The 19073-nt window shown below is 44.8% G+C and overlaps 1 protein-coding gene across 7 annotated transcripts in view; it reads left to right on the top strand.

Annotated features, from left to right (window-relative positions):
- Positions 1-19073, top strand: part of RAB6A (RAB6A, member RAS oncogene family) — a 64132-nt gene that overhangs the window by 20606 nt on the left and 24453 nt on the right. For 5 of the 7 annotated variants that reach the window (XM_089330643.1, XM_002708705.6, XM_017344791.4 and 2 more), the window contains one exon: positions 12382-12440. The exons of the other annotated variants lie outside the window; for them this stretch is intronic. In XM_089330643.1, coding sequence (XP_089186769.1) covers positions 12411-12440 — 30 coding nt within the window. In that variant the 5' untranslated portion in view covers positions 12382-12410. The remainder of the gene's footprint in view (positions 1-12381; positions 12441-19073) is intronic. 7 annotated transcript variants of the gene reach the window in all.

Genomic DNA, 19073 nt, shown 5'->3' with positions numbered 1-19073 from the left:
TTCGCTGTTAATGCACCTGGGAAAGCAGCAGAAGATGGCCCAAGTGCTCAAGTACTTCAGTCCCTGCCACCCACAAGGGAGACCCAAATTGAGTTCCTGGCTCCTCAGCTTAGCTTGGTGCAGTACTGGCTATTGTGGACATTTGGAGAGGGTACCAGCAAATGGAAGATCTTTCTCTGTTTCTGTGTGTCTTTCAAATAAAAGGAAAATAAATTTAAAAACAATTTTTTTGCTTATTTTCAATTACAGAAATAAAATCATAAGCTATACAGAATTTACCATTTTAGGCATTCTGAATGTATACTTCTATGGCATTAAGTATATTTTTGTTGTACAACTACCTTCATCTAGAATTATCTTTACTGTTCCAGTGAAATCTTGGATTGTTAAAACATTCATCTCTCCCATATGTTTTTTTAAAGATTTATTTTATGGGCCGGCACTATGGCATAGTAGGTTAAGCATCCACTTGCAGTGCTGGCATCTCGTATAGGCACCAGTTCGAGTCCCAGTTGTTGCACTTCTAATCCAGTCCCTGCTTGTGGCCTGGAAAAGCAATAGGAGGTAGCCTGAGTATTTGGGCCCCTGTACCCGTGTAGGAAACCCAGAGGAAGCTCCTGGCTACAGTTCGGCCCAATGGCCATTTGGAAAGTGAACTAGCTGATGGAAGACCTTTCTCTTTATCTGTAACTCTGCTTCTCAAGTGTTAATTTGAAAGTCAAAGTTTTACAGAGAGAGGGAGAGACAGGGTGAGAGAGATAGAGATCTTCGATCCACTGGTTCATTCCCCAAATGGCTGCAGTGACCAGCACTAGATCAGACCTGGCCAGACTGCAGCCAGAATCTTCTTCCAGCCCCTCTGGGTGAGTTCATGTCGAAGCACTTGGGCCATCACCTGCTAGTTTCCCAGGAGTATTAGCAGGGAGCTAGAGCTGAAGTGGAACATCCGGGACTTAAATTGACACCCATATGGGATGCCAGCGTTGCAAGCAGTAGTTTTAATTGGCTATGCCACAATGCCATCCCTTCCATATGTTTCTATAAAACTTTATTGAGATATAACTTACATACCATCCAGTTTACCCATAAAGTCAGTAATTCAGTGATTTTTAATATTCAGAGTTCTTTAGCCTCCAAAAGAATCCAAGTCCTTCAGTCATCATCCCCCTAATTGCCTCATTCTCCTCCAGTCCTATGTAACCACTCCTTTTTTTGTTCTTTGTATTTGTCTATGTTGGACATTTCATATAACTAGGATTGTATAACATGTGGTCTTTTGTGACTATTTTGCCTTGGTGTTTTCTTTTTTAAACTTTTTTTAAAGTTTATTTTTATTTATTTAAAGGCAAAGCAACAGAGAGAGAGAGACAAAGCAAGAGAGATCTTCCCTGATTGTGTATTCCCCAAATGCCTGCAACAACCAGGGCTGGGCCAGGCTGAAGCCAGGAACCCAGAATTCCGTCCAATAAAATGTGATAAATCTGTGTGATGGAATATTATTTAGCATTGAAAAGGAACGAAGTACTGATATATATCACAAAGGAAATGAGCCTCTCCTACCTAACATGCCAGGGCAGGCATTGTGCAACAGATTAAACCATTACATGGGATACCTGCATTCTATATCGGAGTGACTGGTGTTGAGTCCCACCTCTGCTTTCCTTCCTGCTAAATGTGTCCTCTGGGAAGTAGCAGGCGAGACCGCAGGTATTTGGGTCACTGATCCCACATGGGAGTCCAGATAGAATTCCTGCAGCCTTGCCTATTGTAAGCATTTGTTGAGTAACCAATAGATGGGAGATTTCTGTCTGTCTCTTTGCCTTTCAAATAAAAATAAATAAACTTTTTGGCTGGCGCCGCGGCTCCATAGGCTAATCCTCCACCTAGCGGCGCCGGCACACCAGGTTCTAGTCCCAGTCGGGGCGCCAGATTCTGTCCCGGTTGCCCCTCTTCCAGGCCAGCTCTCTGCTATGGCCAGGGAGTGCAGTGGAGGATGGCCCAAGTGCTTGGGCCCTGCACCCCATGGGAGACCAGGAGAAGTACCTGGCTCCTGCCATCGGATCAGCGCGGTGTGCCGGCCGCAGCGCGCTGGCCGCGGCAGCCATTGGAGGGTGAACCAACGGCAAAGGGAAGACCTTTCTCCCTGTCTCTCTCTCTCACTGTCCACTCTGCCTGCCAAAAAAATAAAAAATAAAAATAAATAAATAAATAAATAAACTTTTTCAAAATTAAAAATATAGTAAAATATTGTCAGTGGATCTGTAACTTTTTTTTTTTTTTTAAGATTGATTTATTTGAATGACAGAAGACGGAGAGACAGAGGTAGAAATCTTCCCACTTGGGCCATCTTCCACTGCGAGAGATTCATGTCCTGGCTGCTCCTCTTCTGATCCAGCTCTCCTGGGAAAGCAGCAGAAGATAGCCCAAGTCTATACTCGCTTGGGAGACCCAGAGGCTCCTGGGTTCAGGCTTTACACATAGTGACACAGTGAGCCTTAGTAAGCTGTTTTTAAGTATTTCCATAAAATACATTTACATGGGTCTTGGATCTTAGTGACAAACTCCTACAATTAGGGAGGGTATGACCTTGAATTTTAGATTTTCTTTGATCAGTAAAGAGCATATTTTAAAAGGTTGGGGCAAGGCAATAGGTTTGGGCACTGTGGCATAGTAGGTTAATCCTCCACATGCGGTGCTGGCATCCCACATGGGCACCGGTTCTAGTCCCGGCAGCTCCTCTTCCAGTCCAGCTCTTTGCTGTGACCTGGAAAAGCAGTAGAAGATGCTTGGGCCCCTGCACCTGTGTGGAAGACCTGGAAGAAGCTCCTGGCTTTGGATCTGTGCAGCTCCAGCTGTTGTAGCTATTTGGGTAGTGAACCAGTGGGTGGAAGACCTTTCTGTTTGTCTCTCTCCCTCTCACTGTCTGTAAATCTACCTCTCAAATGGATAAATAAAATATTTTTAAAAATAAAGAAATGTTGGGGCAATAAGAAAATAGAGCCGATAAATTTCTCTGAAATCATCTTTTCCTATGATATCAGTGAGAAAATTGCCAGTGTTCAGATTAAATGTGAAGCATGAAACCCATCCTGGTGCTACTTTTTTTTTTCCTACCAAAGTAAAAGCCCTTCCTAAACAGAAAAGAATAAGATTTCTTCAAAGATTTTATTTATTTATCTGAGAGGTGGAGTTACAGACAGTGAGAGGGAGACAGAGAGAAAGGTCTTCCATCCGTTGGTTCGCTCCGCAAATGGCTGCAACGGCCGGAGCTGGGCCTATCTGAAGCCAGGAGCTTCTTGCGGGTCTCCCACACAGGTGCAGGAGCCCAAGAACTTAGGTCATATTCTGCTTTTCCAGGCCATAGCAGTGAGGTGGATGGGAAGAGGAGCAGCTGGGGCCAGAACCGATGCCCATATGGGATGCTGGTGCCACAGGTGGAGGATTAAGCTATTGTACCATTGTGCTGGCCCCAGATTTCTACCTCACCAGTTTTTGGAAAGGTTAAGGATTAGTATGAAAGTATATATTGCCAAAAACTTCTGTATTTACCACAGTACTCAGAGATGTTTGGGAATAAATGGTCATAATCTCATTTTGACAAAATTGTTTAGCTACAAATGTTTTAAAATTTCCTTACAATATCCTTGGTGCCAATGTGAAAGAAAATAAAACTGTTCTCTATCCCTTTTGGAAGGGGATGAGGTAAAGGAAATTGAATTTTGGTTTCAGGGATAGAGATTTTTATCTATCTCAGAGGGATAGACCTAGTGATTTTTATCTATTTCTGGGCTCCATTCTGTTTCACTGATCTGTCTATAAGCCAGTGGCCTCACTGTCTGTATTCCCATAGTTTATGATCAGTTTTGAGGTTTGGAAGATTTGTTTGTTATTTTCAAATATATTTGACTTGTAGGTTCTTTGCATTCCATATAAACTTCTTTTTTATTTTAAAGATTTCTTTATTGGGCTGGCACTGTGGTGTACTGCATTAAGCTGCCATGTACAGCGCCAGCATCCCATGTTGGTGCTGGTTCTGTATCCTGGCTATTCCACTTGCTTTTGCTTTTTTTTTTTTTTTTTTTTTTTTTAAGATTTTTATTTGTTTATTTGACAGGTAGAGTTACAGACAGTGAGAGAGACAGAGAGAAAGGTCTTACTTCCATTGGTTCACTCCCCAAATGGCTGCTATGGCCGGCGCTGCGCCGATCCGAAGCTAGGAGCCAGGAGCCTCTTCCTGGTCTCTCATGTGGGTGCAGGGGCCCAAGGATTTGGGCCATCCTCTACTGCTTTCCCAGTCCATTCCGTTGGATGACCTGAGCAGCCCTCTGGACCAAGCAGGACAGTCTTTCCAAGGCCACTGTCGCACACCATAAGACAGATAGCAAGAGGAAATACCCAAATCCTCCTCTATGCCCATATGCCAGCTTTCAAGAAACTACAGAAAACGGCACTCCATCCATAATCCCAAAGAAGAATTTTGGGTATTCTTCCCTCTTGAGGGGGGAATGTTAGGTAGGAAGTCAGATATGAGCTTATGTGTGTGTGACAAAGGCCTAAAGAGAAGACGTCTATGTCCAGCATATGCATCTCAAAGTCATCCCGATAACGTTTCAGGGGCAGCCCAGTGTTCTCATGCTGCCCTACCCTCTCCTACCTAACATGCCAGGTGGGGGCCCCTTCTGCCTGATAACCTTCCAGCTGCAGCCCAGTATCTGCACTTCAAACGCCCTCCCTGCCCTTCCTCTAATGGGGGCGGTGCCAGCCAGACTTCCCCCTGTCTGATTACTTCAGGAAGAAAACTCAGATAGGAGTTTTTCTGTTTACATCCAAAAAGTCCTTTGTTCCAAGAGAAGCAGAGGCGGAGGGCAAGGCCCATCCCCTTAAAAACCCCTAGCCTCAACCAGACTGCCCGCTCAGCCCTCTGCCTCTATGCTGAGCTGCCTGCCTGGCCTAGTCAGGTGTATTCTCCACTCAGCCATGTAACCTCCCTCTCCCCCAGTCTGAGCGACTGGGCACTTTCTCCCAGGTTCTGTCTGGAGAGGTGCCCATCTGTTCTTACGGATGTCCCTACTCTAATAAACCTTGCTATTTTCCTTTCCACTACAAAAATAAATAAATAAATAAATAAAAAATCCAGACAGCTGGATCAGAAGTGGAGTAGCTGGAACTCAAATTGGCGCCCATATGGGATGCTGGCTCACCTGCTACACCATAGCGCAAGCCCCTGGAATAAATCTTTAAGATTTACTTATTTATATGAAAAGTAGAGTATTAGAGAGAGAAATGATCTTCCATCCACATTTGTTCCCTAAATGGCTGCAACGGCCTTTGGCTAGTTCAAGCTGAAACCAGGAATCTGAACAACTTCTGGGTCTTCCACGTGGGTGGTAGGGGCCCAAACACTTCAGCCATCTTCTGCTTTCCTCGGGTATGTTAACAGGGAATTGGAATGAAGTGGAGCAGCAGCGCCTGGAACTGGGACTTTGACAGGGGCCTTCCTCCATATAAATTTTGGACTCAGTTTGTCAATCTCTTGATTCATTTATTTTATTTTTTTAAGATCTCTTTATTTATTTGGAAGTCAGAGTTAAAGCGAGAGAAATTGAGTGAGAGAGAGCGCACATGAGAACTTCCATCCACTGGTTCACTCCCCAACTGCAACTGGTTGGGTCTGGACCAGGCTGAAGCCAGGAACCAGGAGCTTTTTCTGGGTCTCTCATGTGGGTGGCAAGGAACCAAGCACTTGGGCCATCCTGTGCTGCCTTCCCAGGCACATTAGCAGGGAGCCAGATTGGAAGTTGAACAGCCAGGACTTGAACTGGTGCCCAGATAGGATTCCAGCATGGCAGGTGGTGGCTTAACCACTACACCACAACACCAGCCATTTCAATCTCTTATTTTAAGAAAAGTTACTGGGGAACAGGCATTTATCTAAGTAGCTAAGATGCTTGCATTCCGTATTTTATGTGTTTTAATATTATTACAGAGTTTAAATTTGTTTTTTATTGGAACTGGTGTGATTTCAGCTGGTTAATTGGCTTCTTTTGCCTGTTGGTGCGCTGGTTCAAGTCCCTGATGCTCTGTTTCCCATCCAGCATCTTGTTAATTGCTGGAGAAGGCATTGGAAGATGGATCAAAGTAGTTGGGCCCCTGCCACCCACATGGGGGAGACTGGGAGGGAGTTCCTGGTTCCAGGCCAAAACCTGTCCTATAGCTGACTGTTTTAGCCATTTGGGGAATGAACCAGTAGATAGAAGATTTCTTTCTATTTATTTCTCCTTTGTTTGTTGCTCTGCCTTTCAAATAAATAAATAAATAAATCTTCCAAAAGGTTTTTTCTTGTATTTAGTATTGCTTAAAGTATTTAGAAATTTCATTGATTTTTGTATATCGACCTTGTATACTAAGACACGAATAGTAGGTTCTAGTAGATTTTTAATTAATTTCTTAGGTTTCTTTTACATAAGCAAGTGTGTCATCTGTAAGTGAAAACTGTCATTTTGTGTGCTTTTTTTTTTCTTATCAACATTGTGCTGAAATCATGATGCTGAATAGAAGTGGCAATATTGACTATCCTTGCCTTTTTTCCTTTCTTAGGAAAAAAGCATTTGGTTTTTTTACTCTAAGGGTTTGATGTTAGCTGTAGGTTCAAAGTAGATACCCTTTACCAAATTGATCAAGTTTTCTTCTATTTTGGTCTGCTGGTTAGCTCAGAATTTTCATCCTGATTTTATGTTGAATTTTGCTAAATAGTTATCTGGATTATGTCAATTGACTGATTTTTTTATATGGTTAAACTAGCCTTTTATCCCTTTGATAATCAACAACTTACAGTAGTTCTATGTACTGTTTTTTTGACATTACACTGGTATGGATGTGATAGTACTCTGCAGAAGCTATATTTTGAATTTTGAGTTTTGATCTTTTCCTGGGTTAATGATAGGTGGTAACATACTGTCACTGTGCTGGGCAGCAGCAGGCCACAACTCCCAGGCAGTGAACAACTGATACTGCTAATCTATGATGTTTAGTAGATTACATATATTAAATGATTTTGAATTAGACCATTCTCATCTTTTTTTATTTTTTGAAGATTTATTTTTTTATTTGAAAGGCAAAGACAGAAGCAGAAGTAGGGAGAGGTTGTCTATCTGCTGATTTACTCCCCAAAATGGCCACAACGGCTGGAGCTGGGCTGATCCAAAGCCAGGAGCCAGGAGCTTTTTCCAGGTCACCCACATAGGTACAGGGGCCCAAGGACTTGGGCCATCTTCTGCTTTGCTAGGCCATAGCAGAGAGCTGGATTGAAGTGGAGCAGCTGGGACTCCATATGGGATGTCGGCACTGCGGGAAGCAGCCTTACCCACTATACCATCTTTGAGAGAGAGGTCTTTGATCTGCTGGTTCACTCTCCAAAAGGCTGCGATGGTTGATTTTGGGCCAGGCTGAAGCCAGGAGCCTGGAACTCCATCTGGGACTCTCAGATGGATAACAGAGGCCCAAGTACTTGAACTGTTTGCTACTGCTTTTCACAGGGGCAGTAGCAGGGATTTTAATTGGATTGCAGCAGCAGGGACTTGAACCAGTGCTCATATGGGATGCTGATGAGCAGCTTAACTTGCTGTGCCACAATGCCAGCTCTAGAGTGTAGGGTTTTTAAATATTTTTTTAAAGATTTACTTATTTATTTGAAAGAGTTATAGAGAGAAGGAGAGACAGAATCTTTCATCCTCTGGTTCACTCCCCAGGTGGCAACAATGGGCAGGCCTGGGTCAGGCCAAAGCCCTGAGCTTCTTCTGAGTCTCCCACATGGGTAGCAGGGGCCCAGGCACTTGGTCCATCTTCCACTGCTTTTCCCAGGCCATTAGCAGGGAGCTGGATCAAAAGTGGAGTGGCTGGGACTTGAACCAGTGTTCATGGGACGCTGGCATTGCAGGAGGCTGCTTTACCTGGTACACCACAACGCTGGCCCTTAAAGTGTGCTCTTAAGACAGCGAATAATTGTGTCTTATTTCTTCATTCAGCCCATCTCGATCGTTTAATTGGGATTTTAAGTCCTCTTTTTTATGTGTTTCCACAAATTAATATGGCTGGTTTTTTTTTTTTTTTTTTTTTTTTTTTTTTTTTTTTTTTTTGGACAGGCAGAGTGGACAGTGAGAGAGAGAGACAGAGAGAAAGGTCTTCCTTTGCCGTTGGTTCACCCTCCAATGGCCGCCGCGGCCAGCGCGCTGCGGCCGGCGCACCGCGCTGATCCGATGGCAGGAGCCAGGAGCCAGGTGCTTTTCCTGGTCTCCCATGGGGTGCAGGGCCCAAGCACCTGGGCCTTCCTCCACTGCACTCCCTGGCCACAGCAGAGAGCTGGCCTGGAAGAGGGGCAACTGGGACAGAATCCGGCGCCCCGACCGGGACTAGAACCCGGTGTGCCGGCGCCGCTAGGTGGAGGATTAGCCTATTGAGCCGCGGCGCCGGCCCTATGGCTGGGTTTTAGTATCTCATTTTGTCAATTAGTTTTGTCGCATTTGTTTTTTCTTATTTTCCTGTAATTTTGATTCCTCTATTGACTTTTTTTGTTTGTTTGTTTGTTTTTTTGACAGGCAGAGTGGACAGTGAGAGAGAGACAGAGAGAGAAAGGTCTTCCTTTGCCGTTGGTTCACCCTCCAATGGCCGCCGCTGCAGCCGGCGCACCGCGCTGATCCGATGGCAGGAGCCAGGAGCCAGGTGCTTTTCCTGGTCTCCCATGGGGTGCAGGGCCCAAGCACCTGGGCCATCCTCCACTGCACTCCCTGGCCATAGCAGAGAGCTGGCCTGGAAGAGGGGCAACCGGGACAGAATCCGGCACCCCGACCGGGACTAGAACCCGGTGTGCCGGCGCCGCAAGGTGGAGGATTAGCCTATTGAGCCATGGCGCCGGCCTAATTCCTCTATTGACTTTTGTAAGATAAATTAATAATTCTAAATTTATTTGAAAGGCAGAGTAACAAGAGAAGAGGGAGAGAGGCAGAGAGAGGTTTTCCATTGATTGGTTCACTCCACAAATGCCTAAAATAGCCAGGGCTGTTCCAGGCCAAAGCCAAAAACTGGGAATTTGAAATGAATCTCACACATAGGTGATAGGGACCCAACTGCTTGAGGCATCACCTGCTGCCTTAGCTAATATGTATTAGCAGAAAGCTGGATTCAGAGTGGAGTGGGAACTCAAACCCAGGCACTCTGATATGGGATATGGATGTCTTTTTTTTTTCTTTTTTTAAGACTTATTTATTTATTTGAAAGTCAGAGTTACACAGAGAGAGAAGGAGAGGCAGAGAGAGAGAGAGGTGTCTTCCATCCGCTGGTTCACTCCCCAGTTGGCTGAAACAGAGCCAGGAGCTTCTTCTGGGTCTCCCATGTGGGTGCAGGGGCCCAAGGACTTGGACTTTCTTCTGTTGCTTTCCCAGGACATGAGCAGGGAGCAGGATTGGAAATGGAGCAGCCAGGACTCTAACTGGCATCCCTATGGGATGCTGGCACTGCAGGCAGCAGCTTTACCTGCTGCAGTGTCCCCTGTCTCGAGCAAATCTTAACCCCCGTGACTCTGAGGCTAGCAGCGTGGTATAGTGATGCCGCCTACAATGTTGGCATCCCATATGGGTACCTGTTAGAGTCCTAGCTGTTCCTCTTTTGAATCACTGTACCGTAACACCTACTCCCCTTTGTTGACTTTTAAGTTTTTTTTGCATTTTTTAATGATTATACTAGGGCTTACAATATGCCTCATTACCCTCACAGTCTATACTATTATAGAAACCTTGACCTAGTATAGTTATTTACATCTCTCCCTATCCTTTGTATTATAGTTGTGATTTATTAAATCTGTATTATAAACTTCGTAACATTACTGTTTTACTTAAACACAGTTGTGTGTCTTAAATTAGAAGAAATATAATCTTTATTTACCATTTATGGTCACTATATGATGTCGGTTGCCTTAGCCATAAGAAAGGCTTTAAGTTTTTGTGTATATAGTCTCCTGGCAAGGAATTCTCATTTTTGTTTAACTGCAAGAATTTTTATTTAACCTTTACTTTTGAAAGATAATTTCATGGGAGAAAGTATTTTGGGATTGAAAAGCTTCTTTATTCTGAGAAATGTCATTAAAAATGTTAATCCAGGGCCAGGTATTTGGCATAGCAGTTAAGACATTGCTTATGATGCCTGCATGTTGTATCTGAGTGCCTGAGTTTGCTTTTTATTCCAGCTGTTGCTAATGTTCACTCTGCAAAGCAACAGGGATGATTTTCCATATGGGAGAGTCTGATTGAGCTCATGGCTTTCATCTATCCCAGTCCCAGCTACTATGGGATTTTCTTTGAAGGGCAGAGAGACAGAGAAGTTCTTTCATTGTTGGTTCATTCTCCAGCTGGCCAGCAGGGTTGGGGCTGGGCCATGCTGAAGACAGGAGCCAGGGACTCCATCAGTTTCCTGAACGGCTGTCTGGGACTCAAGTACTAGGCCATCTGCTGCTGCTGCTTTTCTGGGCTCATTAGCAGGGAGCTGGTTTGAAAGCAGAGCAGCTGGGACCTGAACCCACCCTCCAATTTGGGAGTGCAGGCTTTGACTTAACCTGCTTTGCCCCAAGGCTAGCCCCTCCTGGCTTCTCTCCGCCTAAAAAGAAAAAGAAATCTGGGAATGCAGCAGACCACTGTCCAAATGCCTGGACCTTGCCACCACATAGGAGATCCTGGCTTTGGCTTAACCCAGTCCTGACTGTTGCTGCTATTTGGTGAGTGAACCCAGCAGATGGAAGATCTCTTTTTCCCTCTGTATATTAACTCTGACTTTGAAATAAATGTCTTTAAAAAAATTTTAAGGGGCCAGTGCTGTGACACAGCAGGTTAAGAGGTTAAGCCATGGCCTTCAGCCATCAGTACTGGCATCCCTCCCCCTTGTTTTTTCTTTTTTTAAAAAAATATCTATTTGAAAGGCAGAGTTACAGAGGGTGGGGTGAGAGAGAGAGAGAGAGATCGAGATCCGTTGGTTCACTCCCCAATGGCTGCAGTGGTTGGAGCTGGGTCTATCCGAAACTCAGAACCAGGAGCTTCTTCTGGGTCTCCCATGTGGATGCAAAAGCACTTGGGATCCTATATGGTTTATGAGCCCTGGCTGTTTCACTTCTGATCCAGCTCTCTGCTAATGCACGTGGGAAAACAGCAGAGGATGGCCCAAGTCCATGGGCCCCTGCCACCCACATGGCTTTGGACTGGCTCAGCTCCTGCTGTTGTGGCCATTTAGGAAGTGAATCAATAGATGGAACGTTCTCTCTCTCCCTCTTCAAGTTTCAAAACAGCTTTTCATGTCACATCTTTCTCGCTCTCTCTTTTTTAAAGGTTTATTTATTTATTTGAAAGCGTTAACACAGAGAGGAGAGAGAGAGGTCTTCCATCCACTGGTTTACTCCCAAATTGGCCGCAACGGCCGGAGATGCACCAGGAGCCAGGAGCTTCTTCCAGGTCTCCCACGCGGGTGCAGGTGCCCAAGGAGTTGGGCCATCTTCTACTGCTTTCCCAGGCCATAGCAGAGAGCTGGATCGGAAGTGGAGCAGCCGGGTCTCAAACCGGCGCCCATATGGTCTGCCGGCGCTTCAGGCCAGGGCATTAACCCGCTGTGCCACAGCGCCGTCCCCTCTTTCTCACTCTTGAGCACTCATATTTGTCTTGACTCTTTCATCTTTCTACTTTCAGTGTTAGCACGTTGATTCATTAAATGAAGTGGACTTGAACCTCCAGTTCTTTTTGTTAGGGTGCAAGTATATACCTGCTTGGCCTGTTGTAAATTAGGCAATTTTTTGAAAAAAAATTTATTTATTTACTTGAAAGTCAGAGTTACACAGAGAGAGGAGAGGCAGAGAGAGAGAGAGAGGTCTTTAATCCGCTGGTTCACTCCCCGATTGGCCACAATGGCTGGAGCTGTGCCAATCCGAAGCCAGGAGCCAGGAGCTTCTTCTGGGTCTCCCACATGGGTACTTGGGCCTTCTATTGATCCCTCAGGTCATAGCAGAGAGCTGGATTGGAAGTGGAACAGCCGGCACCCATATGGGATGCTGGCATTGCAGGCAGCAGCTTTATCTGCTATGCCACAGTGCTGGCCCCAATTAGGAATGTTAAGGTCGTTGTCCTCCATCCTCTTTTCTTCTTTTTCTCAACTCTTTAGCTGTTTTTTTTTTTTTTTTTTTTTTAAAGTTTGGAGAAGTTGTTGTCATAGAAGGTCATATTGACAAACTTTGGGGCTATATGATTTTTAATTATTATTTGTAGAACTGTTGCAGATATTTTCCATTCTTTGTAGAATTTTCTGAGAACCCTATATAATGTGTTCACTGAACAAATTTTTTTTTTATTTCAGTTGGAAAGACATCCTTGATCACCAGATTCATGTATGACAGTTTTGACAACACCTATCAGGTATTTTGTTTTTGTCAGTATATTAGTTATCTATTTTGTGTTACAAGTAATATTGAAGGTATTTAAAAAAATTCATTCATTTATGTGCAGTCATGATGTAAAAAGTACTTTTTATAATTTTTAAAATGATATATAAACAAACCAGTAGATGGAAGCGACATTATTTCAGGCTAAAGATCATACAGCCTAGGCATTAGAAATGACTGTGTAATACATTTGATGCCAAATGTGCATGATTATAATTGGAAGGTTGTTCATGGGAGTATTCAGAGAGGATCATAATGAGCTGGTAGGAATTTTTTTTAATTGAATCTGTATGACCGATTGCTAAAAAAAATATTTATTTTATTTGAAAGGCAGAAGAGAGAGGGAGGGAGGAAGGGAGGAGAGAGGTAGGGGTTGGGGGTGGGGGTGGGATGTACCTGCTAGTTCACTCTCCAAATGCCTGCAACAGTCAGGGCTGGGATTGGACAAAGCCAGGAGCCAAGAATTCCATCTGGGTCTCCCACATGGCTGGCAGGAATCCAAGTACTTGGGCCTTCAGCTATTCCCTCCCAGGTACATTGGTAGGTACCTGAATTAAAAGCAGATGTGGGACTTGTCCCAGACAATCTGATATGGCTTACTGGTGCCCCAAGGAGGGGCTTAATTCTTTATGCCACAATGCCTGCATCTTCTTGAATTATTTGAAGTAACCTTCTGTTAACTGTCTAAAAGGTTTTTGTTAAATAAAAGGGGCAACTTTTAGCCAGTTTGCATATGTATTACTGTGCAGTTGGTATAAAAACCTAATTTCAGTTGCTTTATTTTAGTAATATAAAAAATGTTAATCCAGCTAAAGAAATAATTAATGTCCATAAAGTTATTAACTGCCACTTTTTCAATCATTTATCTAACTATTTTTCAAAAAGCTCTGAGGATAAATTTAAAAGCGGAATAACTTTTTTAAAAAAGATTTACTTAAAAGGCAGAATTACTGAGAGAGAGGGAGACACAGAAATACCTTTTTTAAAAAAATTACAGAGAGGCAGAGAGAGTCTTCTATTTGCTGGATCATTCCCCAAATGGCTCTAGTGGTCAGGGCTGGATCAGACTGAAGCCAGAAGTGAGGAGCGTCTTCTAGGCTCCCACATAGATGCAGGAGCCCAAGTATTTGGGCCATATCCTCTGCTGCTTTCTCAGGAGCATTAGCAGGGAGCTGAATAGAAAGTGGAACAGCCAGGAAACGAAGCAGTGCCCATGTGGGATTCCAGTGTTGCAGGCGGCAGCTTTACCTGATATACCACGGTGCCAGCGCCTGAATCACTTTTTTTTTTTTTAATAATGTATTTTTTAAAAAAGACTTATTTATTTGAAAGGGAAAGTGTAAGAGAAAGAGGTCTTCCACCTACTGGTTCACTCCCCAAAAGGCCATAATAGCTGGAGCTGGGCCAATCCGAAGCCAGGAGCTTTGTCTGGATCTCCCATGCAGGCACAGGAGCCCAAGGACTTGGACCATCTCGTACTGCTTTCCCAGACCACAGCAGAGAGCTGGATCAGAAGTGGAGCAGCTGGGACTCGAACTGGTGTCCATATGGGATGCCAGCGTTGCAGGTGGTAGCTTTACCCTGCTATACCACAGCACCAGCCCCCTGAATCACTTTTTTTAAAAATATTTATTTATTTGAAAGTCAGAGTTACACAGGGAGAGAAGGAGAGGCAGAGAGAGAGAGAGATAGGAGAGAAAGGTCTTCCATCGCTGGTTCACTCCCCAATTGGCTGCAATGGCTGGAGCTGAGCCATTCCAAAGCCAGGAGCTGAGCCTCCCCCAGGTCTTCCCATGTGGGTGCAGGAGCCCAAGGGCGTGGGCCATTTTCCACTACCCTCCTGGGACAAAGCAGAGAGCTGGATAGGAAGTGGAGCAGCTGGGGCTTGAACCAGTGCCCACATGGGATGCCGGCACCCAAGACAGTGGCTTTACCCACTAAGCCACAGCGCTGGCCCCGTGAATCACTTTTTAAGTATGTATTTTTCCATGTTTGGAAATGTATTTTATTTCAGGAATATACCTTCCCTCCCCTCCCCTCTTCTTTCTTTTCTTTCTTATTTGAAAGGCAAACACACAGCACACAAATCAGCTTCTATCCACAAGTTCATTCCCCAGTGTCAGCAACAAATGGGGCTAGATCAGACTGAAGCCGAATATCCAGAACTCAATCCAGGTCTTCAGTGTAGATAGCAGAGACAGAAGTATTTTTTATATAATTATTTTTTTATAATTATTTTAATAAAGATGGGCATTCGCAGGAAGCTGGGATTGGGAGTGGAGCAAGACTTGAGCTTCTGTATGAGATGAGGAGCTTCCCCAGCAGCATCTTGATCACTGAGTCAAATGTTCACCCTAGGAATATGCCTTTTGAATTGCATCTTTCTGTTTGAAAAACTAAAAATTTGTGGATTTCCTTTCTAGGACATTTGTTTTTTATTTTTTTTAAGATTTGTTTATTTGGAAGTCAGAGTTGTACAGAAAGAGGAGAGGCAGAAAGAGAGAGAGGTCTTCCATTTGCTGGTTCACTCTCCAGTTGGCCACAGTGGCCAGAGGTGTGCTGAGATCAGGAGCCAGGAGCTTCTTCAGGTCTCCCACATGGTCACAGGGGCCCAAGGACTTGGGCCATCTTCTACTGCTTTCCCAGGCCATAGCAGAGGATGGGAAATGGAGCAGCAGGGACTTGAACCAGTGCCCATATGAGACGCTGGCACTGCAGGCGGTGGCTTTACCTGCTATGCCACAGTGCCGGCCCCATTTGTATAATGAGAGTTGAAAAGACCCTTATTTACATCTTAGTTATACCATTTAGTAATTGGGTAGTTTGGGACCAGTTATCTTTTCAGCCTATTTTTTTAAATAAAGGTTTTATTTATTTGTTGAAGAAGCAGACTTAGAGAGGGAGAGAGAGAAGTCTTCCATTTGCTGGTTCACTCCCCAAATGGCTGCAACTGGCAGAGCTGAGCTAATCCAAAGCCAGGAGCCAGCAGTTTCTTCCAGGTCTCCCACACAGGTGCAGAGGCCCAAGCACTTGGGCCATCTTCCATTGCTTTCCCAGACCATTAGCAGGGAGCTGGATTGGAAGTGGAGCAGCTGGGAGTTGAGCCTGCACCTCTATAGGATGCCAGAACTGTAGTCAGAGGCTTAGCCAGTACACCACAGCACTAGCCCCCAGCCTATATTTTTACATCTGTGAAGTAAAAATTATAATCCCTATGTATAGTGACTCCTGACTTTCTAGAAGAAGACATCTATTCTTCTGATTATTATCATTATTTACCAGTTAGAAAAACTGAATTTTTTTCTTTGAAGATTTTACCACTTGTTTCATAGTATTGTTTCATAATATTCTTTATTATAATCTAAAGCACTTCAGGCAACTATAATATTCACATAGAAGATCAACTAGCCTCCTTTACTTACTTTTTTTTATTTTTAAAGATTTATTTATTGGGGCCAGTGCTGTGGCACAGGGGGTTAACGCCCTGGCCTGAAGCGCTGACATCCCATATGGGTGCCGGTTCGAGACCTGGCTGCTCCACTTCTGATCCAGCTTTCTGCTATGGCCTGGGAAAGCAGTAGAAGATGGCCCAAGACCTCGGGCACCTGCACCCACGTGGGAGACCCGGAGGAAGCTCCTGGCTCCTGGCTTCAGATCAGCACAGTTCTAGCCTGCTGTTGTGGTCAATTGGGGAATGAACCATTGGATGGAAGACCTCTCTCTCTCTCTCTCTCTCTCTCTCTCTCTCTGCGCCTCCCCTATCTCTGTGTAACTCTGACTTTCAAATAAATAAATAAATATTTTTTAAAAAGATTTCTTTATTTATTTGAAAGGCAGAATTACAGAGAGGCAGAGGCAGAGAGAGAGAGGTCTTTGATCCGCTGGTTCACTTCCCAGACGGCTGCAATGGTTGGGGCTGTACCAATCCAAAGTCAGGAGCCAGGAGCTTCCTCCGGATCTCCCACATGGATGCAGGGGCCCAAGGACTTGGGCCATCTTCCACTGCTTTCCCAGGCCATAGCAGAGAGCTGGATCAGAGGTGGAGCAACCGAGATTTGAACCGATGCCCATATGGGATGATGGCACTGCAGGTGGCAGCCTTACTCGCCACGCCACAGCCCCAGCCCTTCCTTTACTTTCACTTCCATAATTTCCACTTTGATTCTCCCATCTTTCTGTAATTCTGCCTTTCAAATATAAAATATTTATTTTAAGAAAGAAAAGGAAGGCCGGCGCCATGGCTCACTAGGCTAATCCTTCGCCTGCGGCACTGGCACCCCGGGTTCTAGTCCCGTTTGGGGCTCCAGTTTTGTCCTGGTTGCTTATCTTCAAGTCCAGCTCTCTGTGGTGGCCTGGGAGGGCACAAGTGCTTGGGCCCTGCACCCACATGGGATACCAGGAGGAAGCACCTGGCTCTTGGCTTCAGATCAGCGCAGCACGCCAACCGTAGCAGCCATTTGGGGGGTGAACCAACGGAAGGAAGACCTTTCTCTCTGTCTCTCTCTCACTATCTAACTCTGCTTGTCAAAAAAAAAAAAGAAAAAGAAAAAAAAAAAAGAAAAAGAAAAGAAAAGCAAAAGTATTCATAGCATGATAATGTTTGTTGTGCTACAGTATGGACAGGTCATAATTTGTTTTTGTTTTAGAGATTTATTAATTTGAGAGGCAGCATTACAGACAGAGGAAGACAGGGAGAGAGAGAGGTCTTTCATCCACTGGTTCACTTCTCCAAATGGCTGTAATGGATGGAGCTGTACTGATCCAAAGGCAGGATCAGTATCCCACGCAGGTGCAAGGGTCCAAGCACTTGGGCCCTTCTCTGCTGCTTTCCCAGGTGCATTAGCAAGGAGCTAGAATGGAAATGGAGCAACCGGGACTTGAACTAGCACCCATATAGGATGCTGGCACTGCAAGCGGGCAGCAGCTTTGCCTGATACACTACAACACTTGTCTCAGTAGTTTGCTCTTTTTAAAGGAAGAAGAGGGAGAAGGTACTCTCCTTCACTATCAGGTATCATAAAGTTTACTATAGTTGATTTTGAATTAAGAGTCTAAAAACCTTTTTTTTTTTTGACAGGCAGAGTTAGAGAGAGAGAGAGAGAAAGGTCTTCCTTTCCGTTGGTTCACCCCCGAAATGGCTCCTACGGTCTGCGTGCTGCGCTGATCCGAAGCCAGGAGCAGGTGCTTCCTCCTGGTATCCCATGCGGGTGCAGGGCCCAAGCACTTGGGCCATCCCAAGCCACCACTTCCCTCCCAGGCCACAGCAGAGAGCTGGACTGGAAGAGGAGCAACCGAGACAGAATCCAGCCCCCAACCGGCACTAGAACCTGGGGTGACGGCGCCGCAGGTGGAGGATTAGCCTAGTGAGCCGCGGCGCCGGCCCTAAAATAAAACCTTTATAGTTATGTACAACTAGTTTGGACAGAAACACCAAGGCGATTCAATCAGGAAAGGATAGTGCTTTCCACAAATGATGCTAGAACAATTGACACCCACATGTGAACATATTAATATTTATCTTTTTTTTTTTTTTTTTTTTTTTGGACAGGCAGAGTGGACAGTGAGAGAGAGAGGGACAGAGAGAAAGGTCTTCCTTTGCCGTTGGTTCACCCTCCAATGGCTGCTGCGGCCGGCGCGCTGCAGCCGGCGCACGGCGCTGATCCGAAGGCAGGAGCCAGGTGCTTCTCCTGGTCTCCCATGGGGTGCAGGGCCCAAGCATTTGGGCCATCCTCCACTACACTTCCCTGGCCACAGCAGAGAGCTGGCCTGGAAGAGGGGCAACCGGGACAGAATCCGGTGCCCCAACCGGGACTAGAACTCGGTGTGCTGGCGCCGCAAGGCGGAGGATTAGCCTGTTGAGCCACGGTGCCGGCCTATTAATATTTATCTTTACCTTGTGCTATATATTAACTCAAAGTAGATAATCCTGAATGTCAGTGTTAAAGCTGTTAATGTTTAGAAAGCTTTTAGGAAACAGTCTTCGTGAACTTGCATTAGGAAAAATTTCTCTCCCATCACAACAGAAGCAAGTTTCATAAAAGAAAATTAAAATATATCAAAATTTAAAACTTGAGTACTTATAAAGGACTCTTAAGAAAATAAAAACAGTGTATGAATTTTGAAAAATCATCAAAAAGAGAAGGCCACAAATGAGAAACTCACTTTCACTATTGATGATTGCTAGTATTATCAACTCCTTACCCTGAAATTGGGGAAATAAAAGAAAAGAAGTATCTTTCCTGCCTATTTCTGCGCAAATTGTACTTCAGGGTAACCAAAGAACTTTGTTTAGTATATTCTGTATAGAAGAATGCCATCTAGTAATTGTAGCAAGAACGATAGAGATAGAAAATTACCATTTTGTATCTGTAATGAAATAATTCAGGTAACTATTATCAGTGGATGTTAAGCCGATCAGATGAAAAGTGAATGAGAATGCCGGCGCGCTGTGGCACTGGCACATCGGGTTCTAGTCCCAGTTGGGGTGCTGGATTCTGTCCCGGTTGCCCCTCTTCCAGGCCAGCTCTCTGCTGTGACCCGGGAGTACAGTGGAGGATGGCCCAAGTGCTTGGGCCCTGCACCCCATGGGAGACCAGGAGAAGCACCA

Source organism: Oryctolagus cuniculus, chromosome 1 (genome assembly GCF_051225735.1).
Source record: "Oryctolagus cuniculus isolate XC-2025 breed Fujian yellow rabbit chromosome 1, ASM5122573v1, whole genome shotgun sequence".
NCBI classification, from domain to species: Eukaryota; Metazoa; Chordata; class Mammalia; order Lagomorpha; family Leporidae; genus Oryctolagus; species Oryctolagus cuniculus.
This window is presented reverse-complemented; position numbering and strand designations above follow the sequence as displayed.